Raw genomic sequence first — 24339 nt, forward strand, 5'->3', positions numbered from 1 at the left:
AGCAAGGTATGAGCTGACCAAACGTGACTGTCATAAGGGAGTTCAGAATGGAAGAGGATCTAGGCATTTGATTATGAAACAAACTAATGAGGAACAAGACCAACAGCACAACAAAGCATTAAAAAAACTAGAAGGCAAAACTGTAGACATTGAGTTGACTAAGCCTACGACTGTTGATGATATTGAAATGAATAAATTGCGTTTGAAAGATCCATCTGCATACTATAATGAAAATGATTTTCAATTCATGTACGACAAGGAAACAAGCTATGTTCTGAATCACAGTGAATACCACAAAGAAATTCAGAATGGGGAAGAATTTGTGCATATGTTCACTAAGGAGATTAGTGAGAACCAAGTCCAACAGCAACCCAAAACTTGGAAATCAGTAGGAGATGGAGCATTAGGCACTGACTTGATTAAATGTATACCTACTGCTGATGTTGAACTAAATAAGGAGGACCTGCCCACCACAAGGATTAGTGAGGATCAAGCTAAACAGCAAATCAAAGCCTTGAATTCAGTAGAAGATGAAGCACTAAACACTGAGCTGATTAAAACCATACATATTGATGATATTGAATTAAACAACCTGCAATTGCAAGCTTCATCTACATGCTGTGAGATGAATGGCTTTTATTTCATAGAAGATGTGATTACTAACTTTTCTTATGATTGTAGGTACCATACAAATATTGAACGAAGGACTGAAAGGCTGCTACAAACACAAGAGGAACTCAGACATGAGGAGCTGCAGGAAGGACCTTTGACATGGAAGCATGTGCACTTGCTGAGTAACCATGAAGTCTCAACAGCCTCTACCTTTGATAACACAAGAAACCATGAGGGCAACGCAGAATTGAGGACAATTCTTTTTGAAGAAGGAGGGAATGATCCAAATATGGATCATGAGGACAACCCACAAGCCAAGACAAACCAAGGAGGAGGAGACATGGTTAGGCAACCTACTGATTTGATGCTCATTGACTTACCTACTGTCCTTGCTGAACATATTGACTTGGACGTGACAATTGAGGAAGGCCAATCCCAAGCTAGACCAAGCATGAACATGGAATCAAGGCAAGAGCAAGAAGTAACAAAGGAAAGCCTCACAATAACACGCAAGCAAAACAGAAGGCTGCTTCAAAGCCCACAAACAACAGAACCAGCAGCACGTCATGTCATCTGCCAGACCACCTTGCAAGGTCTAGAACGTTCAGCCTATTGTGTGTTTGAGCATGGGAACTTGGAGAATAGCATCTCTAGACATGGAATATTAAGCCAAGATTTAGAGCTAGCATGGAGAACCCTCACAGAGCCCACAAGACCAGCTCCAAGGTCACGTGTTCGCCAGCTGTTTGATAGTGGCTGATTTCAGAACACCAACCTTATGATCAGCTGACCTTGTTAGACATGGCTAGATCGTATCTTCCAAGCATTTGGGCCTCCAAGGGTAGAAATGGAATCTTTGTACTAGAAACTTGCCACCTCGAATAATCATGGCCATCAACAATCATTTTAAGAGCACAAGAAGATACGTGGAAGGTCACCTGCTCATTAGATTGTCAGAATGTTTCTGTTTAGCAAGTTCTCTTGTTTTAATGTGCACATGTTTTGCACGTGCCTTTTAATGGCCGTTATAATTAGTTATACGTGTCCTTAGCTTGCCAATGTACTTTCCCCTTTCCCCAAGTCTATATATAGGCGTCTCTAGCATTGTAAATAACAAGTTTCAAGTTGAATAAAATTCAGAATTTCAGAATCATTGGATTGTTTCCTTTGCTTCTTCCTTGAATGTGTATGTACATTCAAAAGGGTCTTGAGTAGTGCAAGATCTTCAACCTACTATAGCTGAGAGTAGTCCTTGGCTATACTTAGGGGATTGTTGGCCTTGGAGGGTTAAACTCCTAGTCTTTCAATCCAAGATTCACCCTACAAACTTGTTCTGTTTGTGTGAATCATATCCTTGTTTCATGTGTGTTTTGGGTGTGTTTGGCTATCATAATACGTGGGATTGAAGGTTGGCTTAGTTCTTTACATTGCATTGAGGAATTCCAACCCAAACACGCATCAAATTGTGAGCTCTTCATAATTGAATCAATCCCTCCTTCTTTAAACAGAATTGTCCTCAATTCTGCGTTGCCTTCATGCTTTCTTATGTTATCAAAGGTGGAAGCTGTTGAGATTTCGTGGCTACTCAGTTTGTTCACATGCTTCCTTATGAAGGTTCCTTTTTGCAGCTCCTCATACTTGATGTCATCTTCTCCTTTGGCACTGCACTTCTCCTCTTCTACCACGATATGCTTTTCGAGTTCGTTTTGTGGTTGCAGCACCCTTACAGTCCCTTGTTCATCATCTATATAGTACCTGCAAACAGGATCAATGTCAATGATAGTGTCATCCATGAAATAAAAGCCACTCATTTCACAGCATGTAGATGAATCTTGTAAATGCAGTTTGTTTGATTCAACATCATCAATATGTATAGTTTTGTTCAGCTCAGTGCCTAATGCTTCATCCGCTGGTGAATTCAATGTCTCGGTTTGTTGTTTGACATGATCACAGTATGTAGGTGAGTTTTCCATATGTAATTTATTTAATTCATTATCATCTTTAGCCAAGGGTTTAATCAACTCACAATCTAATGCCTTATCTTCTAATGATGTCAAGGCTTTGGTTTGTAGTTGGTGATCCAAACACGCAATGAAAACGTATGGGAATGGATTGAAAACGGAGATATATTGAGGATATTCCAAGACTGAACACAGTGCCTTGACAAGAGGTGGACTGCCAAGCCCCTTTTCAACGCAACAATGATGAATTCCTTTGATTAATCAATGGAATTATCAATGTTCTTGGATAGAATGACGTGCAATCTTAAAGACTGATCAAGGAGTTGCACAATCACGAAGGGTAGACTGACCCTTGGTAACCCAATTGCAAGCAACTGAAGAGAAAATTCAAACACTTGAAATTTTCTGAAATTTGGAATTTTATTCAACAATCAACGTCCATTACAATGCATGAATCAACTATATATAGAGCTAGGAATGAGAGGTAGGCTATTTACATGGATGCCTAACGGTTATTAACGGTCATATCTACACACGTGCCTATACACACGCTTAAGAAGTTTAAAACAGAATACTCAAGACTGTGCAGTAGCTGTTGGCTTGATCTGTTGACTAAGCGACCTTGTGCTCTGATTTCAATGCCTTTCCGTTGACTTTCAAGAGGGCTCTTGGACCATGGTGGCTAGACCCTTGTGCAAAGATTCCAACCCTACCCTCCACGTCAGCATACGGGTTCAGGTCGTGTCTGGATGGGCTTGCCAAGCTGGCCTGGTCAGTGGTCAGAAGCTGTTGCATGTTGACTGTGTGACCTTTGCCTCACTTTTCCACATGCTTCCAATGATCATGCGTAGGACCTTTGGACCATGGTGGCTAGGTTCCAGTGTGGAGATTCCAATTATGTCCTTCACGTCATCAAATGGGCTTAGGGTTCGTCTGGGTAGGCCCGCCAAGTTGGCCTGGTCAATGGAATTGGTCAGAGGATGCTGATGTCTCTGATCTTGGGTTGCTGCAGGTCTTCTGTATTCATTTGATGCTTCAAACTCTTGGCCTTTTTTTCCCATAATTAGTTCATGATCTTCCTTATTATTTTGATTTATCTTGATCTCCTTGTCATGTGTAGATAATGGCCTAATGTGCATAAAATCAGAAGCTATACAAACTCCATAAAAATTAACATGGTGGTGTTTGTTGCTCTTGTTGTTGTTGAATTCCATTCTTCTTGGGTTGCTTCTTGAGTCTTTGCTGCTATCTCCATTTGAGCCTAGCTGATATGGTTCAATCCCCCCTTCTTGAAAAAGAATTTTCCTCAATTCTAAGTTCGTGTGGTAGGGTGAAACATCATGGTTGTTGGCTGCATCAACAGAGTAGGTCTTTGCTACTGTTTGCACCTGAGCAGCGGTGTGTGGAACTATGCTTGTTGGCTTCCTGGTGTTCCATACACCTTTGTCCTGTAAAAGTAAATAGACTAAGGTAGTAGCATTCCAAGGATTAAGGTCATACATGCATGCAAATGAGAAATGTTCAGAATGGAGATGAGGATTTCCATTATGTGCAATTTCAGAGTGGGCTAAATTTTCACTCCAATCCTTGTTGTTCTCCTCAACTAAGTTCTTTAAGATATGCCCCAAGGTCTTATTGGTCACTCTCCTTTTATCATCCAGTTGAGGGTACCATGCAACATTGAATATTAATTTTGTGCTCAACATAGTGCAGAAATGACTCAGACGAATGTTAGGGGTGATGCGTGTTTGGGTTGGAAATCCTCAATGCAATGTGAAGATCTAAGCCAGCCTTCAATTCCACGTAATGTGATAGCCAAACAAACCCAAAACACACATGAAACAGTGATATGATTCACACAAACAGAACAAGTTTGTAGGGTGAATCTTGAATTGAGAGACTAGGATTTTAACCCTCCAAGGCCAACAATCCCCTTAATCCAACCAAGGACTACTCTCAGTTGCAAAAGGTGATGATCTTGCACTACTAAAGATCGTTGAATGTTCATACACATTCAAGGAGAAAACAAAGGATCAAAATCCAATGAATTAATTTTCTGAAATTTCAAACTTAAACTTGTTTATTACAAGGCTAATGCCATATATTTATAGACTTATGGGACGAGGGAAATATAATAAGAAGGCTAATGACACATCCAACTAATTATAACGGTCATAAAGGGACACGTGTACATCATGAGTTTATTTAAAAGAATGAAAAAACAAAGTAACTCAGCATTCTGATTTCTGAAGAGACTTGTTGACCAGGCGACCTTCGCTTTACTTTCTTGTGCTCTTTAAAAGGTTGATAATGGTCACTAAGAGTCTTGGTAGCAAGTTCCTAGTGTAGAGATTCCATTTCTACCTTTGGTGGCACAAGATACCATGAAACACGATCGGGCCAAAACATGCTAGGTCAGCTGGTCAGAACAATTCTGAAATGCTGATTTGTTCTGTTCTGGCACACCTTGCGACTGGCTGACCTTCACAGCTGATTTCGGTGGCTTCTCTATGATGTATAGCAACGTTCTTGGGCCAAGGCATGAAGGTCCATGTACCAAGATTCCATTTTTATCTTCCATGGCCTCTGAGTCCCTCCTGGTTGGTCTAGGCAAAGACTGCAAGGTCAGCTGCTTGACAGTTGACGTCTGATTCTGCTGTGTGGTCTGTGTGGTCGTTTTGAGTTCTGAATTCTCTTCTTCTGTTCTTGGATTAGTGTTCATGCTTGAGTTTGATTCCATGAATTTCTCTTCATCCATGTTGCTTATGTGAATCATCATTGAACCATCCCAATATGGTTCATTCCCCCCTTCTTTAGAAGGAATTGCCCTCAATTCAGCATCCCCTAAGTAAGGAGCTAAGTCCCCTGCGTTGAAGGTAAGAGGTATGTCAAATCCTTCTGTTATTTTCAATTTCATTGAGTTGTCCCCATATTTAATAATTATCTGAAATGGTCCAATAGCCTTGGTTATTAACTTATTCCTCCTGAAGTGAGGAAACCTTCTTTGCTTGAGTAGAATCCATGCAAATTCACCAAGCTGCATCAGTTTGTTCTGTTTTGCTTCTCTGTTCGCTCTGTGCTGGTGTCTTGCTTTTGTTTTCTTCAACTTCTTATGCACTGGTTTGTGGTTTTTCCGGAGATACTCAGCATGCTCATGAACATTAGTGTTATATCTGTATAAAACAAGGAGATCAATTAGTGATGAAGCAGGAGAAACAACTGAAAAATTCTTACTTATAGGCTTATCTTCCTTAGTGCTCACTATCCAACATTGACCTGCTGCCTTCTGCTCTTTCTCTTAGTTTTTCCTCATTATTAAGTGTATAGGTTGATTGGTTTTGGGAGGAGGTACAGATTTCTTCCCCTTAAGGGTGGTGTGTAGACTTTTCCTAATCACAACAGCCCTATGTTCTTCCTCAGGGTATATGCGCTCTTTCTGATTCTGAATCAGAAATATAAGGTGCTATCTCCCCTGATTCCTTCTGTATGTAGGTGCCATCAGGGTCATTGTCATTAGTAATGGTGCCCATCTCTTCCTCCCTACCATTGATGCTAACAAGGATGGTCTTAGGCCTCTCCTTGCTCTTAATTTCATCCCACTCAAGTAGGGTGAAGGATCTATTGTTAGGACAATCTACTTTGGAATGACCATGACCATGACACTTATAACAAACAACATCTTTGATTGGTGTGACACTCTTAGACTCAATGCTACTGGTCTTGGTGGAGGAACTAGTGTTCAAGTGCTGCTGATTGCTACTATGCACAGATGGTTCATTAATTTGTGTAGCTCTTTTCTTGGAATATTGCTCTAACATCAGTGCATGTTCACTATCTTGGGTGACTGTGTTCCATTGCATAGAGAGTTTCTGTGTGTAATTGCTAGGCACATACTTCCTCCTCATCTTTTTCTTAAGTTTCTCCCAAGATTTCAGCTTCTCTTTCCCTTCCCTCAACCTCTGCCTTTGAACTTTCTCGAACCATGTGGCAGCTAGTTTTGTGAGTTTTACTTTGGCCATTTTGAATTGCTTGTCTAAGGGTGTGTCCCTACACTCAAAGAAGTTATCAAGGCTGGTCTCCCAATCAATATAGTCCTCAGGTTTAAGAAATTGGCCACTAAACTCAGCTACATCTACCCTCAAACTCATATCCTCTTGTGTTCTGTTTTGAGGAGTCCTATCTTGGTTCATTAAGGTAAATTCAGCAAACTTATGGTCTATGGCGGCTAATGCTTCCTGAATGAACAATCTCTTATCCTCCTCGTTCATGATGCTCTATATGAATGAAAGCAAACACGGATGTACAGAGAAAGAAAAGAATGCAACAATACAAGCAAATCAGAAAAAAATCAGATTCCTATGAATCTGTATACTGTGCACACAACAGCAAAAAATCAATTTGTACTTTGAATTAAATGAAATTCTAATGCAAATCCCTATTTTATCTGATTATTTAAGACAGAAAATAAGAAAGAAAAGGAATAACTACTATGAACAGCAAAATCACTTGATCACAGAAGATCAGTTTCTAAGGATTCTGACTTTTGTGATTACAATGCAATGCATAGCCCTAACAAAAATCAATTTGCACGTAATATAAAGTGAGATGTGATTGCAAACCTTTATTTCTTCTAATTAAAACGTTAAGATATGAAGAAAAGATCAGAAATACCATTTATGAACCACATATCAGAATCTTGAATTTTCAAGATGCTGTTTCTGCAGTTTGTGCAAACACTTGCGCCAAATTTTGCACACAACGTGAAATCCAATTTTTCTTTCAAGAACTCAAAGTTAAGACACTAACCTTGATTTCTCTAAAAGGATTTGATGAAATTCTACGTCTACAAAAAGATATGCATAAATTTCTCACCAGACAGACTGTAAAATCACAAACAGGATGAACAAGGCTTTTCTTGATTTTCCGGCAACCGTAACCAAATGCTCTGATACCAAATTGATGCGTGTTTGGGTTGGAAATCCTCAATGCAATGTGAAGATCTAATCCAGCCTTCAATTCCACGTAATGTGATAGCCAAACAAACCCAAAACACACATGAAACAGTGATATGATTCACACAAACAGAAAAGTTTGTAGGGTGAATCTTGAATTGAAAGACTAGGAGTTTAACCCTCCAAGGCCAACAATCCCCTTAATACAACCAAGGACTACTCTCAGTTGCAAAAGGTGATGATCTTGCACTACTCAAGATCGTTGAATGTTCATACACATTCAAGGAGAAAACAAAGGATCAAAATCCAATGAATTAATTTTCTGAAATTTCAAACTTAAACTTGTTTATTACAAGGCTAATGCCATCTATTTATAGACTTATGGGACGAGGGAAATACAATAAGAAGGCTAATGACACGTCCAACTAATTATAACGGTCATAAAGGGACACGTGTACATCATGAGTTTATTTAAAAGAATGAAAAAACAAAGTAACTCAGCATTCTGATTTCTGAAGAGACTTGTTGACCAGGCGACCTTCCCTTTACTTTCTTGTGCTCTTTAAAAGGTTGATAATGGTCACTAAGAGTCTTGGTAGCAAGGTCCTAGTGTAGAGATTCCATTTCTACCTTTGGTGGCACAAGATACCATGAAACACGATCGGGCCAAAACATGCTAGGTCAGCTGGTCAGAACAATTCTGAAATGCTGATTTGTTCTGTTCTGGCACACCTTGCGACTGGCTGACCTTCACAGCTGATTTCGGTGGCTTCTCTATGATGTATAGCAACGTTCTTGGGCCAAGGGATGAAGGTCCATGTACCAAGATTCCATTTTTATCTTCCATGGCCTCTGAGTCCCTCCTGGTTGGTCTAGGCAAAGACTGCAAGGTCAGCTGCTTGACAGTTGACGTCTGATTCTGCTGTGTGGTCTGTGTGGTCGTTTTGAGTTCTGAATTCTCTTCTTCTGTTCTTGGATTAGTGTTCAAGCTTGAGTTTGATTCCATGAATTTCTCTTCATCCATGTTGCTTATGTGAATCATCATTGAACCATCCCAATATGGTTCAAGGGGGCTTAGGATCCTCATAACTACTAACACCTTTAAGTATTCCATGTAGTTTAATGGTCTTATAGAAGGTTAGATTGGTTATGTGTCTAACACTATCATCCTTGGCATAACACTCCTTCTTTCCTAATAAATGCGTAGGTGTTTCCTTCTCTGTGTAAGGACTAGTGATGGTGTTGTGAGGTTGTGTACTCTTGCTGTCAGTGGGTTGTGTAATCTCATCTTCTATGAAATAAAACCCATTCATCTCACAGTATGTAGATGAAGCTTGCAAGTGCAGCCTGTTTATTTCAACATTATCAACATGTATAGTCTTAAGAATGGGTGCATACTGCTGTGTTTCCCTAATTTTAGAGGAGTGCTGTGCAGTACTGCTGTGAGGAAAATGTGCAGCTTCCCTATTGCCAACAGGTGAGTCTTGTGCTGTGTTTTGTGTAGGTGCCCTATGGTTGCTGTGTTCTCTCATTTTACTGACCAAGGGTGTAGGTTGTGCAGCTCTCCTCTTTGCTGATTTCTCAAATGTTAGGGCACTATTGCATGCTCCTTCATAAGTCAAGTTCTGCATCACCTCCATTCTCTCCCTTAAGTCTTCCCTTAACCCACTTAAGAACCTCCCAATCTTCCTCTCTTCTGGTTCGTTTTTCTCACACAGGGCAGTCAATCTTTCCCCTTCTTGCATACACTCAGCTACTGTCCTAGGGTCTTGCCTCAAATCACTCCACTTGGTGTAGAGTTGTTACTTGTAATTAGTGGGAATGTACTTTCTCCTTAGGCGTTTTCTAAGTTTCTCCCATGAATGAATCTTAGGTCTATTCTCACGTTGCCTTTGCCTTTGTAAGCCTTCCAGCCATGTTGCAGCTAACATGGTCAGTTTTGCCCTGGCTATTTTATATTGTTGGCCTGGGGGTGTATCCTTAAATTCAAAGTAGCGTTCTACCCCTTTCTCCCACTCAATGTACACCTCTGGATCATGAGATGTGCCATCAAATTCATGAATATCAATTCTCATGGTTTTATCCTCTTTTGCATGTTCATGGTTAGGGTTAGGTTGTGGAGTTGATGGGTACTGTGGTGTGGTGTTCTTCAACTCATTAACAGTTAAACTCAATTGAGTGACCATATTTACTAATGCATCAAATTTTTCTTCTAAATTCATGATGATCTATATGAATGCAAACACACAAGGCTATGCAATATGCAAATATGCAATGATGAACTTGTAGGAATGTTAATAGATGATCGAATGCAACAAGAGGGGGGGGTGAATTGTTGTGTTGTTAGTTTAAGATTTTTTGCTCAACTTTTTGCGGAATTGTATCAAGTAAAGAACAAAACTTAAACTTGAAAACGAAAAGAGAAATAATAAAGGAGACAAGAATTTTACGTGGAAACCTTCTTGGCCTAATAAGAAGGAAAAACCACGACCCCCCGGGATTTCAAAATTCTCACTATGTTAAGGCAATCAATTACAATTACACATAACAATAATTTGCTTCACTTGAAGCTTCTCAATTCTCTAAGTGCTTTTCTCAAAGCTTCTCAACTTAGACCTAATTCTCTCTTCTATTCTCTCCTTCTCTTTCTCTTCTCACGATTCTCTCTTCTACTACCCTTAGACTTCCCACAAGTCTAATTACAACAATAACACTCAATTACCCTTTACAAGGCCAATTCATAAAGATCAAAATGAAATAGTTGCTTTAAGAAAAATATTATGAATTAATTGGCATTAAAAACTTAGAATATTTTTCTCAAATAAATCTCCCTCTTGATGGACACTCTTAATTCATGCATACCCATCTGAACCGTAAGTTCCCTCTTTTAAAAGGGGAACAGCAAGCAGTGCACTCAGCCCATGTTCTCCAGGAGCTGCACATATCCCACGTTCTCCATAACTAACTTACTCCCAAAGAAAACGGGAAGTTAGTTAAAGGTAAGAGTGAAATGTAACTGCTGTATGCACGGTTAAAACATCATGGGTCAAGGAGATCCTAAATTGTAGGAGACCAATTCAAAGTAGAGAACAAGTCTCTTGAATTCCGAGTTTATAGGAGATAAACAAGGAATTGATTTTCTCCATGTTTTTAGGCGAATTAAAATTATTTTGCCAATTAATAAATAAATTTAATTAAGCAACTAATTAAATTTTAACCTTTTACATTAACCAAAAACAGAAAACTTAATTTTCGTAATCTTCCAGTCAATGTCTTCTTCAGACCTGCATCGTAAGGAACAGCACACTGTCTCCATCTACAACCTTCGTCAGAACTTCAACTCCTAGGAACAGTAAACTGTTTTCCAGAGCCATTGCCCAACTTCTTGGATATTTGAGACATGTACAGCTTCCACGAATCAAGTCATAGGCTTCATCAACGATTCACATTAAATCGGATATGTTCCTACAAAACAATCTCTAATAATATGTTTGTTTATTAAAGGTAAAGTCATCATCAAAACCTTAAGAGGCCAACAAATTCCCCCTTTTTGATGATGGCAAACTTTATAAACAAACTTAAGTGCAAAATAGAGTAAAACATAATACATAGAGCATACTAGAGATTAAAGTAACTCTAATTAACTTAGCAAATCAACTTGTTAGAATATAATTTACCAAGCATTCATAATCAAACAGTTTACTCTAAAATATCAAATATTTTTCTAAAATTTTCAAAGTAATTAACTTAAAACTTCAATAAAATAAACTAAGTTAAAATAATATAAATATCCTGACATAATTAAAACTAATCACAATAAAACTAACATAATAACTAATATAATAAAACTATGAAAAACTAATATAATAACATAACTAATTAAACAAAACAAATATAAAACACAAAAAAAACATAAAACACAAAAAAAACATAAAACACACATTGCATTCATAAGAATCAATATAAATCAACAAGATATGTAACTGTGTAATCACTGCTCCTGTTAAGTTTGTGCAATAATTTATCTTCCCCCTTTTGACATCAATCAAAAAGAATTGGGAGTTATCAAATCTCAGCACAAACCATATAGATTTGTTAGTGATGAAAGCAACAAACAACAATAATAAAAGCAAGTGCTATGAACAATGATTAAACCTGCATAGAGTTAATATCCACAGACCATAGAAAATAAAAACAATGAAAAGTAGCAATTGTTCAAGATTACAACTACAATGTACCCCGGATGGTACAAGGTAAAGAGAAATTGTTTGTTAAGTAATACAACCAATAAGTTCTTTTAAAAACAGAGGGAGAGGATTAAGGGGCAGTCTCTTCATCAATATACTCAGTCTGCACCTCCACTGTGTCCAGCTTGGCACCAAGGCGTTGTTCCATTTGGTTCAGCTGATCCACAATTGAAGCTAGCGAGACACGAGTCTCATCCTGAAATGCAATTAATTGAGACTGTAGATCAAGGAGTTTTGAAAGGATGGAGTCTGAAGATGCTGTAGGAGTAGGGTCAGCACAACCAACACCAGGAGAGGATGGAAATGGTGGTGGTGTGAAGTGAATGGGTGATGGAGGTGGTGATAAGGTTTGAGTTGGTGGTGGAGTGGTTGGCTTGGGAGAAGGAGGGTCATATGAAGTAGGCTCAGGAATGGTTTTTGAAGTAACATCATCAACCTTTACTGCCTTACCCTTTGAAACAAGCCTCCTACTCTTCCTCTGAGTGGCTTTACCCTTCCTCAGCTTAGCAATCACGACCTCCTCATCACTGGAATCTCCTTCCTTTTCTCCTTGTTCCCCCTCAACTTTAGTCTCCTCTTCCTGTTCCCCCTTGTTTTCTGCTTCACTGGGAACAGGCCCTTGTTTTACTTCTTCTTTTTCTTCTTCTTCCTTTTCTTTTTCTTTTTCTTTTTCAATTCCTTTTTCTTTCTTTATTTTTATTTCTTTTTCAACCTCCTCTTCTTCTTCTTCTTCTACTTCTTCATCATCAGAACCAACAAAAACAACTTCTTCTAAGTCATTTATTAATACCCCCTCATCAGTCACTCTCAAATGCAAGTTTTTCAAACAACGAGCACCAATCTTCATATTTGGTCCCATTGGGTACTCCAACCCATCCAATGGCACACCAAATTTACGGAAAATCCAAGTTAACAGCCCCCCATACCCTACAACATTTTTCTTTTCTATACAGTCAGACAAATGCGAAATCATTAAAGATGGAAAATTGATTTTGATTTGATTATCCATGCAATAAATCAGAGTTGCATCACGCAGACTCACCTCACTCCTTTTGGAATTTCGGGGCAAGATGAATCTTCGTGCTACATTATAAAGTAATTTATGCAATGGGGACAACACATTGTGACTGATTTTACCCCTTTTCTGTTCAACCCCTAAAAACTTAAAGATTGTTTTTTCATTTATCCCAGAGAAAACTATCTTAGCACCAATACTGTATGTATCAAACCCTACATTCGAAATTTTAAACCATTCTGCCAATAAAGCACTATTAAACTCTATTTTAATGTTCCTAACCACACTGGAACACTTACCACAATCATTTGAAAAGTTTGAAATAAACTCTCTCATGATATTTGGGAAGAGAGAATTGCAACAATATTCAGTCATCAAACCTTCCCATTCTTGAAATTTTAAAATGTCATGGAGTTGTGGAAAGTAAGTAGAGTCATACCAGAATTTGTCAACCCCAAATCCAACAGTCATCTCTTTAGCAATCTCCTCGGCACTATTTGGGTCGACTTGCTTCAAACGTTTGGCAGTTTGGGATGATGATTCACCTCTTGGTGTGAATGATTTGCGTTTTGGTCGAGCACTGTCAGTGGTTTCTTGTGAGGGTGTTGGTGGTGGTGCATCTTTTAACAATGGGGATGGATGAACAACTTGTAAGGGTGTCGGCTGGATGTTTTGGTGGGATGAGGACGCTTTCTTTCCAGATTTTGATGTGTTCTTGCTTGATTTGGGAGTTTTCATGGTTGAGTGTTGAAGGTTTGAGGGAGAAGAAGGACAGTTTCTTGTGAAGGTTTGTGAGGAGGGAGAAGAATGACGGTTTGAGTGATTGTGATGTAGTGAGGGCTTTTTAAAGAGAGTTGACAGTTATCAAACGTCCCATCTCATCAAAGCCTTTTCATCAATGCATTAGATATGGAAGGATTGTGTATTTTGGTTATTAAAAACCATTTCCCATTAGTTTTAATTTTAAGTTGGCTGTACTAATTTCCAAACAATGTGATGATATAATATGAAAAGATATGAAATAAAATAAAATAATTTTTCGAGAACAAAATGAATTATTATTTTATGAAATATTATGGAGAAAATAATGAACATATTGCATTGGTCTGTTTGAATTAACAACATGCAAACGTAAAAACATTCATAGTACAAACTTTATTACGTGTTTACCTGATCCATGCAATAATTGATTTTCAATCAAGATTTTGAGATTGATTCCTGACCTCTTCATTCTCATAATGCTTCAAAGGGAAATATATGCAACTAACTTTAGTGGAGCTTGATCATACCAAGTTCCAATCTCATCTTTTCATATTGTTCCCTAGGAAGTGGTTTGGTCAGAATATCTGCAACTTGTTCATTTGTGTTAACATGCTTCAATACAATATTTTTGTGTTCTACATTATCCTTAAGAAAATGATGTCTAATATGTATATGTTTAGCACGTGAATGATGCACTGGATCTTTAGATATACATATGGCACTAGTATTATCACAATAAATAGGAATGCATTCAACTTTAATACCAAAATCTCTAAGTTGTTGTTTTATCCAAAGCATTTGGGAACAGCAAGCTGCTGCTGCTACGTATTCAGCTTCGGCAGTGGATAATGCAACCGTATTTTGTTTCTTGGAACTCCATGAAACTAAACATGAGCCAAGATATTGTACCATACCTGATGTACTCTTTCTATTAACAAGATCACCAGCATAATCTGCATCACTAAAACCTTTTAAATCATAAACATCACTTTTAGGATAAAATAGGGACAAGTCGTCTGTTCCCTTCAAATATCTCAAAATTCTCTTTACTGCCGTGAGATGTGATTCTTTAGGACTTGATTGAAATCTAGCACATAAACCAACACTAAAAGAAATATCAGGTCTACTTGCAGTTAGATACAATAAAGAACCTATCATGCCTCTATACATGGTTTGATCTACGTTGTTCCCATTTAGGTCTTCATCTAGTCTAACATTGGTAGCCATAGGTGTGTGGTTGGTTTTAGAGTTGTTTAGTCCATATTTCTTAAGAAGTTCTTTGATGTATTTTTGTTGATGAATGAAAATACCATTTTCAGTTTGTTTAATTTGCAAACCAAGAAAGAAATTTAATTCTCCCATCATGCTCATTTCAAATTCTGTACCCATAAGGTTAGCAAATTCTTTACATAATAAATCATTAGTAGCACCAAAAATAATATCATCAACATAAATTTGAACAACCAAAATATGAGAACCTTTATTCTTAAAGAACAAGGTTTTGTCGATTTTTCCTCTTACAAAGTTATTTTGAATCAAAAACTTTGAAAGTCTTTCGTACCATTGCCTAGGTGCTTGCTTCAAGCCATATAGGGCTTAGTCAAGCTTGTAGACATGATTAGGACAAGAGGTATTCTCAAAACCTGGGGGTTGTTCCACAAAAACTTCTTCATCAAGATAACCATTCAAAAAAGCACATTTCACATCCATTTGATATAGCTTAAAATTCATAAATGCAGCAAAAGAAATTAAGATTCGGATAGCCTCTAACCTTGCTACTGGAGCAAAAGTCTCAGTGTAATCAATACCTTTTTGTTGATTATAACCTTTAACCACAAGTCTAGCTTTATTTCTAACAATTATACCATGCTCATCAAGCTTGTTCCGAAATACCCATTTCAAACCAATAACTTTCTTGTTTTTCGGTTTGGGTTCCAAGTGCCACACTTTATTTCTCTCAAACTCATTTAGTTCATCTTGCATGGCAACTATCCAACCGGAATCCTTTAAAGCTTCCTCGTGATTTTTAGGTTCAAGTGATGATAGGAACGCAAAGTGTGCACAAAAGTTTCTCAATTGAGATCTAGTTTGTGTTCCCTTATTTATATCACTTACAATTGAATCAAGAGGATGATATCTTTGATACTTCCAAGGTTTAGGCACAAATTCTCTTGAAGGAACAGTAGCATGTTCTTGTTCAGTAACTTGATTGACATTCTGTTCAGCTACTAGATCATTTTGTTCATCTGTGGGAACAGCTGGATTGGGAACAGTCTGCTGGTCCTGTTGTGCTGGCAGTTCCTGGATTTGGTCAGTTTCTTCTGCCTCTTCTTGTATCGACTGTTCGCTTGCTGTTCCTCGATCTTGCACTTTTATTCCTTCATCTTCATCTTCCAAATTTGCAAGACCTATTTTAATATTACTTGTTTCCTGTTCACTTGTTGAAAAGTTAGTTTCATCAAAGATTATGTGAACAGACTCTTCTACACTCATTGTTCTCTTATTATATACTCTGTAAGCTTTGCTTTGTGATGAATAACCAAGAAACACTGCCTCATCACTTCTTTCATCAAATTTACCCAAATTTCGTTTTCCATTTACATGTACAAAACATTTGCATCCAAACACACGAAAATAGGAAATATTTGGTTTAACACCCTTAAGTAATTCATAGGGTGTCTTTGAAGTGATTGGTCTAATTAGTACACGATTCAATATATAGCATGCAGTGTTAACGGCTTCTGCCCAAAAATTCCTAGGTAGACCACTAGCAATCAACATTGTCCTTGCCATTTCTTCTAAAGTCCTATTTTTCCTTTCTACCACACCATTTTGTTGTGGTGTTCTAGGTGCGGAAAAATTGTGATTTATGCCATGTTCATTGCAATAATTCATGAAGTTTGAATTTTCAAATTCTTTTCCATGATCAGACCTAATGTGAACAATTTGATTATTGGTAGATTTTTGCGTTTTATTAGCAAAGGAAACAAACTCATCAAAAGCTTCATCTTTGCTTGCCAAAAATAATGTCCAAGTAAATCTACTGTAATCATCAACAACAACAAATACATACTTTTTGCCACTACGACTTTGTGTTCTCATTGGTCCACATAAGTCCATATGAATTAATTCTAATGGTCTAGTGGTAGTCACAACGTTTTTTGATTTAAAGGATGACCGCACTTGTTTTCCTTTAGCACAAGGATCACAAACTTCTTCTTTAAGGAATTTTATAGATGGTAAACCTCTAACTAGGTCTTTTGATCTTAATGTGTTTATCAATGAAAAACTAGCGTGACCTAATCGCTTGTGCCAAAAAAGTGGGTCTTCTTCAATAACACTTAAACACGTTAGACTGTTTCTGGGAACAGTGTCCAGGTCCACCACATAGGTGTTCCCTTTTCTGATTCCCTCCAGCACAGGGTCTCCTGTACTGTTCCTAGAAATTATGCATTTTTCAGAAGTAAACTTAACAGAGTTACCTTTGTCGCAAAATTGAGAAATACTTAACAAATTGTGTTTTAAATTCTCGACTAAAAATACATTATCAATGGCATGGGAACTAGACCTTCCAACCTTTCCTTTGGCGATTATCTCACCCTTCATGTTGTCACCGAAGGTTACTGTTCCCCCATCATAGGCTTCAAGTGAGAGAAATTTAGATTTATCACCCGTCATATGCTTGGAACACCCACTGTCGAGATACCATGAGTTGTTCCCCTTCACTTGAACCTGCAAAGCAAACTAATGGTTAGGTGCAGGAACCCATTCATCCTTGGGTTCCTTGTCGACAATATTTGAATCACATTTCTTAATCCATGTACGTTCGACATAATTTTTATTTGCTTTGACATGCTGTTCCCTCTTTATACATTGATGTTTTAGGTGTCCACTTTTGCCACAGAAGGAACAGACTTTACTACTAGGAAGATCTACGTATACCTTTTTCTTTTTATCATTCTTAATAAAGCCTAGACCTTCTTTACTCTTAGTTTTAGCATCTAGAATCCATTTGGGAATTTCTTTGATTTTCCCTTTTCCTCTTAAGTTTATTTGATCTTTTAGGAACTTATTTTCCTTCTCACTTGATTCTAGTTTTAATTTTATTTCTTGAACTTCCGTGCTAAACTCATGAGTGGTTTTATCATTTTCAACCGATTTTAATCCTAACAATTTGCTTTGATTTAATTCAATATTAAGAGTGATAAATTCCTGTTTTAATTTCTCCAACTGCTCTTTCAAAATTATATTTTTATCTAATAAATCAAAAAATCTACTTTGTACATCGATTCTAAAGGAGTTTAGATATGAGATATGATCTTCACTTAAGTTAAGATCTTTCTCAATCTGGAGACACTTAGCTGTTTTTTCATCTAGCTTTTCTTGTTTCTCTAAAAGTAATTTGATTAAATTGTTTTTACTCATGTTGGACAGTTGTTTAGGAGATGGAACAGAAAGCATTACCTCTTTTTCTTTGGATTCTTCATGAGATGCCATGAGGCATAGGTTTGCTGTTTCCTCCTCCACTGGAGCTTCTGTCTCAACCTCGCTCTCCGTATCTCCCCAAGCTGCTATCATTGCTTTCCTAAAATCAGTTTTGAAATTACCCTTCTTATATTGTCTTCCAACTTCTCTTGCTTTTCCCTTGCCCTTCTCATTTTTCCATTGAGGGCAATCCTTGATGAAGTGTTCAGTGCTCCCACACTTGTGGCATTCAAAACTTGTCTTCACGTTCGTTGTTCCCTTCTCTTTGTTATTTCTTTGATTTCCATATCTTCTGTTCCTGAAGAATTTTTTGAATTTTCGTGCCAACAGTGCTGCTTCCTCTTCACCAGTTTCAGATTCATCGCTATCATCTGCTGCTAGAGCCAGTCCTTTGTGTCGAGAACTGTCAACTGTTCCCAAATGCAATTCATGGGTCATAAGAGAACCAGCCAGCTCTTCCAAATTGAACTTGGTGAAATCTTTGGACTCCTGAATGGCTGTTACCTTTGCTCTCCAGCGTTCGTCTTGAGGAAGACTCCTAAGCACTTTTCTAACTTGTTCATCAACGGGAATGATTCTACCAAGAGAGACTAACTCATTCGTAATATTCGTGAATCTAGTGAACATCTCTTGAATGTTTTCCCTAGGTTCCATGACGAATCTTTCATATTTGGACATCAGCAAATCAATCTTGGATCTCTTTACTTCACTAGTACCTTCATGGGTAACTTCGAGCAGGTCCCAAATCTGCTTTGCGGTTTTGCAACCCATAATTCGATTGTGCTCATTTGGACCAAGCCCACAGTGAAGTAACTTGATAGCAAGAGCGTTCATCTCCATCTTTTGAAAGTCTTCCTTTTCATAATCAGTGATTGGCTTTGGGATTACTTCGTTATTGGAGTTGATGGTCGTCACCTCAAAGTCTCCAATTTCAATAACTCTCCATACTTGGTAATTTTCAGCCTTAATGAATATTTCCATTCTATTTTTCCAATAGGTATAAAATTTCCCATCAAACATAGGTGGCCTTTGTGTAGAGTAACCTTCTTCCATACGTTCGTTCATCTTCAACATCTTGACAGGGAACAGGATACTGCACTCAGGGTTTTCTGATTAAATGAGGAACAGGGCTATGATACCAATTGTAGGAATGTTAATAGATGATCGAATGCAACAAGAGGGGGGGTGAATTGTTGTGTTGTTAGTTTAAGATTTTTTGCTCAACTTTTTGCGGAATTGTATCAAGTAAAGAACAAAACTTAAACTTGAAAACGAAAAGAGAAATAATAAAGGAGACAAGAATTTTACGTGGAAACCTTCTTGGCCTAATAAGAAGGAAAAACCACGACCCCCCGGGATTTCAAAATTCTCACTATGTTAAGGCAATCAATTACAATTACACATAACAATAATTTGCTTCACTTGAAGCTTCTCAATTCTCTAAGTGCTTTTCTCAAAGCTTCTCAACTTAGACCTAATTCTCTCTTCTATTCTCTCCTTCTCTTTCTCTTCTCACGATTCTCTCTTCTACTACCCTTAGACTTCCCACAAGTCTAATTACAACAATAACACTCAATTACCCTTTACAAGGCCAATTCATAAAGATCAAAATGAAATAGTTGCTTTAAGAAAAATATTATGAATTAATTGGCATTAAAAACTTAGAATATTTTTCTCAAATAAATCTCCCTCTTGATGGACACTCTTAATTCATGCATACCCATCTGAACCGTAAGTTCCCTCTTTTAAAAGGGGAACAGCAAGCAGTGCACTCAGCCCATGTTCTCCAGGAGCTGCACATATCCCACGTTCTCCATAACTAACTTACTCCCAAAGAAAACGGGAAGTTAGTTAAAGGTAAGAGTGGAATGTAACTGCTGTATGCACGGTTAAAACATCATGGGTCAAGGAGATCCTAAATTGTAGGAGACCAATTCAAAGTAGAGAACAAGTCTCTTGAATTCCGAGTTTATAGGAGATAAACAAGGAATTGATTTTCTCCATGTTTTTAGGCGAATTAAAATTATTTTGCCAATTAATAAATAAATTTAATTAAGCAACTAATTAAATTTTAACCTTTTACATTAACCAAAAACAGAAAACTTAATTTTCGTAATCTTCCAGTCAATGTCTTCTTCAGACCTGCATCGTAAGGAACAGCACACTGTCTCCATCTACAACCTTCGTCAGAACTTCAACTCCTAGGAACAGTAAACTGTTTTCCAGAGCCATTGCCCAACTTCTTGGATATTTGAGACATGTACAGCTTCCACGAATCAAGTCATAGGCTTCATCAACGATTCACATTAAATCGGATATGTTCCTACAAAACAATCTCTAATAATATGTTTGTTTATTAAAGGTAAAGTCATCATCAAAACCTTAAGAGGCCAACAGAACTGAATGCAGCAAATTGTTCTGTTTTGCAACAGAGATCAGAAGTGGTAATGGTGTTCTGTGCACAATTTATTTTAAACTGAAACAATAACAATCACCTTGTATTTTTCATGAACTTGCTAATTTGAATTTGTTATTTAACAATGTATGACAACCAAATATGCCAAGAATAAGAGATTAATGCAACAATGGTTCTGTTTTTCAACAGAAAATTCAGATTTGCACAATTGTGTTCTGTGCAGCCTTCCTTGCAATGACTTAACATCAATTACTTGGTTCTTTAGGTGGTATGTTAAATGCAAATTCCTTAGTTATTGTTGATGACAATCAAATATGCACGAGATGGTGTGAAAAATCAATTATGAATATCAATATCACACAAATCAGAACAGCAATGTGATTTCTGTGATGGTATGCAATGTATAGCCACAATCACAATGAATTTGTAAACAGGATGCAATGATGATGTAAATGTAACTTTATTTTAACTAATTCAAATGAAATTTAAACGGATGTGCAAAGGAAAATCGCCAATTTCAGAAACTCCTTCAAGAACTGAGTTCTTTAGGGTTTTAAAACCGATTTCGTGAAATTCAGATGATGTATGCACAATTGACCAAACAAATGTAATGGAAATGCAACGAATTATATGCAGGAACACTAATTCACAAAGAAATTAAACAAAAGGAAGAAAAACAACCGAAATTTGTAGAGATTGCCACTGAAATCGAACACGAACAATCCAATCGCCTGACTTCTTGATTGCTCTGATGATACCAACTAGGATATTAAGAACTCGTCTTCACCACTGACTGATGATGAAATTCAAGCCCTACACGTCCTTGCTCTGATACCAATTGATCCAAACACGCAATGAAAACGTATGGGAATGGATTGAAAACGGAGATATATTGAGGATATTCCAAGACTGAACACAGTGCCTTGACAAGAGGTGGACTGCCAAGCCCCTTTTCAACGCAACAATGATGAATTCCTTTGATTAATCAATGGAAGTATCAATGTTCTTGGATAGAATGACGTGCAATCTTAAAGACTGATCAAGGAGTTGCACAATCACGAAGGGTAGACTGACCCTTGGTAACCCAATTGCAAGCAATTGAAGAGAAAATTCAAACACTTGAAATTTTCTGAAATTTGGAATTTTATTCAACAATCAACGTCCATTACAATGCATGAATCAACTATATATAGAGCTAGGAATGAGAGGTAGGCTATTTACATGGATTCCTAACAGTTATTAACGGTCATATCTACACACGTGCCTATACACACGCTTAAGAAGCTTAAAACAGAATACTCAAGACTGTGCAGTAGCTGTTGGCTTGATCTGTTGACTAAGCGACCTTGTGCTCTGATTTCAATGCCTTTCCGTTGACTTTCAAGAGGGCTCTTGGACCATGGTGGCTAGAACCTTGTGCAAAGATTCCAACCCTACCCTCCACGTCAGCATATGGGTTCAGGTCGTGTCTGGATGGGCTTGCCAAGCTGGCCTGGTCAGTGGTCAGAAGCTGTTGCATGTTTGAGCTTACTGACCATGTTGACTGTGTGACCTTTGCCTCACTTTTCCACATGCTTCCAATGATCATGCGTAGAACCTTTGGACCATGGTGGCTATGTTCCAGTGTGGAGATTCCAATTATGTCCTTCACGTCATCAAATGGGCTTAGGGTTCGTCTGGGTAGGCCCGCCAAGGTGGCCTGGTCAATGGAATTGGTCAGAGGCTGCTGATGTCTCTGATCTTGGGTTACTGCAGGTCTTCTGTATTCATTTGATGCTTCAAACTCTTGGCCTTGTTTTCCCATAATTAGTTCATGATCTTCCTTATTATTTTGATTTATCTTAATCTCCTTGTCATGTGTAGATAATGGCCTAATGTGCATAAAATCAGAAGCTATACAAACTCCATCAAAATCAACATGGTGGTGTTTGTTGCTCTTGTTGTTGTTGAATTCCATTCTTCTTGGGTTGCTTCTTGAGTCTTTGCTGCTATCTCCATTTGAGCCTAGCTGATATGGTTCAGTTGGGTTTGATCCTTACTAGTTTTCTTTATGATCAAATGCCTAGATCCTCTTCCAACAAAAATCTGAACTCCCTTGTGACAGTCACGTTCATTCAGAACATAACTTGTTTTGTTTAGTTTTGTAGGAGTAGTCATGGTCTTACATGGAGATGGGGGTTTAAGATTTGTTAATTTTCCTTCATTTTGGTTTATGGCTAACCTAGCCACTGTTTGTGAGGGCTGTTGGATAGCTAAAGCCATCGCAGCAAATCTTTCATCCAAATTCATGATATTCTCAGAGCCACAATTCACGAATCCTTAAACAGTAATTTTTCAGAAACGAAGATGAATGTACAAACAATAACAAACGCAGTAACTGAATTGGTACTTTCTGACAGCAATGAGAGAAGCAAAATTTCAGATGCACAATCAATATGCACTCACTGTTAGTTTCTAAGGATAAGCACAACTGAATTGAATTTTCCTTACAGCAATAGATCATGCAATGACTTAGATATACAGGTGATATCAAGAACACAGTACAAATGATAGCTATCTTCTGAATCAGCAAAGGAAATGGATTTTTTCCAGATGTACAATAAAAAAAATCAAGAGCACAGCATGGATGGTTCAATGTCTTCTGACAGTAGCAAGGGGAAAAGCAACAAATTTATTACAAAACAGTACCAATACCATATACAGATGAATGTACACTACTTGACATCAATAAGTGAAGCAACAATTCAGGTGCACAGTAATAACAAGAGCATAGCACATATGGATTCAATGGCTTCTGACAGCAGTGAGAATTCAACAAGCAACACTTGGATTTTTTTGATTCTTTAGAATTGTTACACCAAAATCTTTTGATTAGGATCAATTTTATCAAATCACACAAAAAGAAGAACAAAATTTCTCACAAAAGTAACCAATGCACACGAATTTCTGGGCAATAACAGAATTCTGACACAAACTTTGGGTGTTCTGTTTCTGAATGTGATTATGCAATGAAAAACCGAGAATGTGATATCATGGATTACAAATTTTGCACATAAATTCAATGAATAGTCTAATGATATTAAATGCTTCAGACAATTAACGCAACAACAAGTGCAAACCCTAATTTTTCAGAACAAAGACAAATTCACAAATACCAAACCCTAATTTTTCAGAATAAATTTCGCAAATCAGATTGTTATGATCAATCTTTGAAAGAAAAACGTAATACTTAATGATTCACAACAAATTCTACCCAATTCTTATCAGAAATTACATTAACAACAATCACAAATGAGTAATTAACAAAGAAAGATTGAATTATAGAAGTATAAGATTGAATTCGTACCTGTATTCGTGAAAATTGAAAAAAAAAGGCACAATACCTGATTTTCCAGATTGTTCTTACCAGCACGTATGTTGCCCTCTTTTATCTGATCTTCTCGACTCTTCTTGATCGTGTCCCTTCTCGAAACGCGACTCTGATACCAATTGATGCGAGTATGGAGTGGAATGATCCAAGAACCCGCTAAATGCCTTCAAGAACGTTGCCAAGACCACTCTTGACACACGCTGAACAAACCAAACCTTCTGTTTTGTATGAAAACAGAAGGGTGACAAGAACAATTCGGATGAATAGTTCTATGTCGTGGATGGAGACAATGAACCTTCACTCGGTTCCTGGCCTCCTCCTCACACTAAAGTCGAGATTCACTCTCTCAACCTTCGTGGAAAATGGCTGAATACTACCTTTCTTCACTCACAAAGTTGATACTCAGGGTTGTAATTGCTCTCAATTACTGAATGAACTTTTTATTAATCAACAACTGAGTTTTTGTTACAATGGGGATGCCCTTATATAGAGAGCTATCAACGGCTAGTTGGGGGTTTT

At 37.6% G+C, this 24339-nt stretch overlaps 1 protein-coding gene across 1 annotated transcript; it reads right to left on the bottom strand.

Moving 5' to 3' along the window:
* Nucleotides 1-2751: 2751 nt before the first annotated feature.
* Nucleotides 2752-21267, bottom strand: LOC130821241 (uncharacterized). The gene is made up of 2 exons (XM_057686924.1): nt 21132-21267; nt 2752-5746 (listed from the first exon to the last, which is right to left on the bottom strand). The coding sequence occupies exon 2, from the start codon at nt 4277-4279 to the stop codon at nt 3353-3355; it is 927 nt and encodes a 308-aa protein (XP_057542907.1). The 5' UTR covers nt 4280-5746; nt 21132-21267; the 3' UTR covers nt 2752-3352.
* Nucleotides 21268-24339: the final 3072 nt, after the last annotated feature.

This window comes from Amaranthus tricolor, chromosome 8, assembly GCF_026212465.1.
Source record: "Amaranthus tricolor cultivar Red isolate AtriRed21 chromosome 8, ASM2621246v1, whole genome shotgun sequence".
Classification (NCBI taxonomy): domain Eukaryota; kingdom Viridiplantae; phylum Streptophyta; class Magnoliopsida; order Caryophyllales; family Amaranthaceae; genus Amaranthus; species Amaranthus tricolor.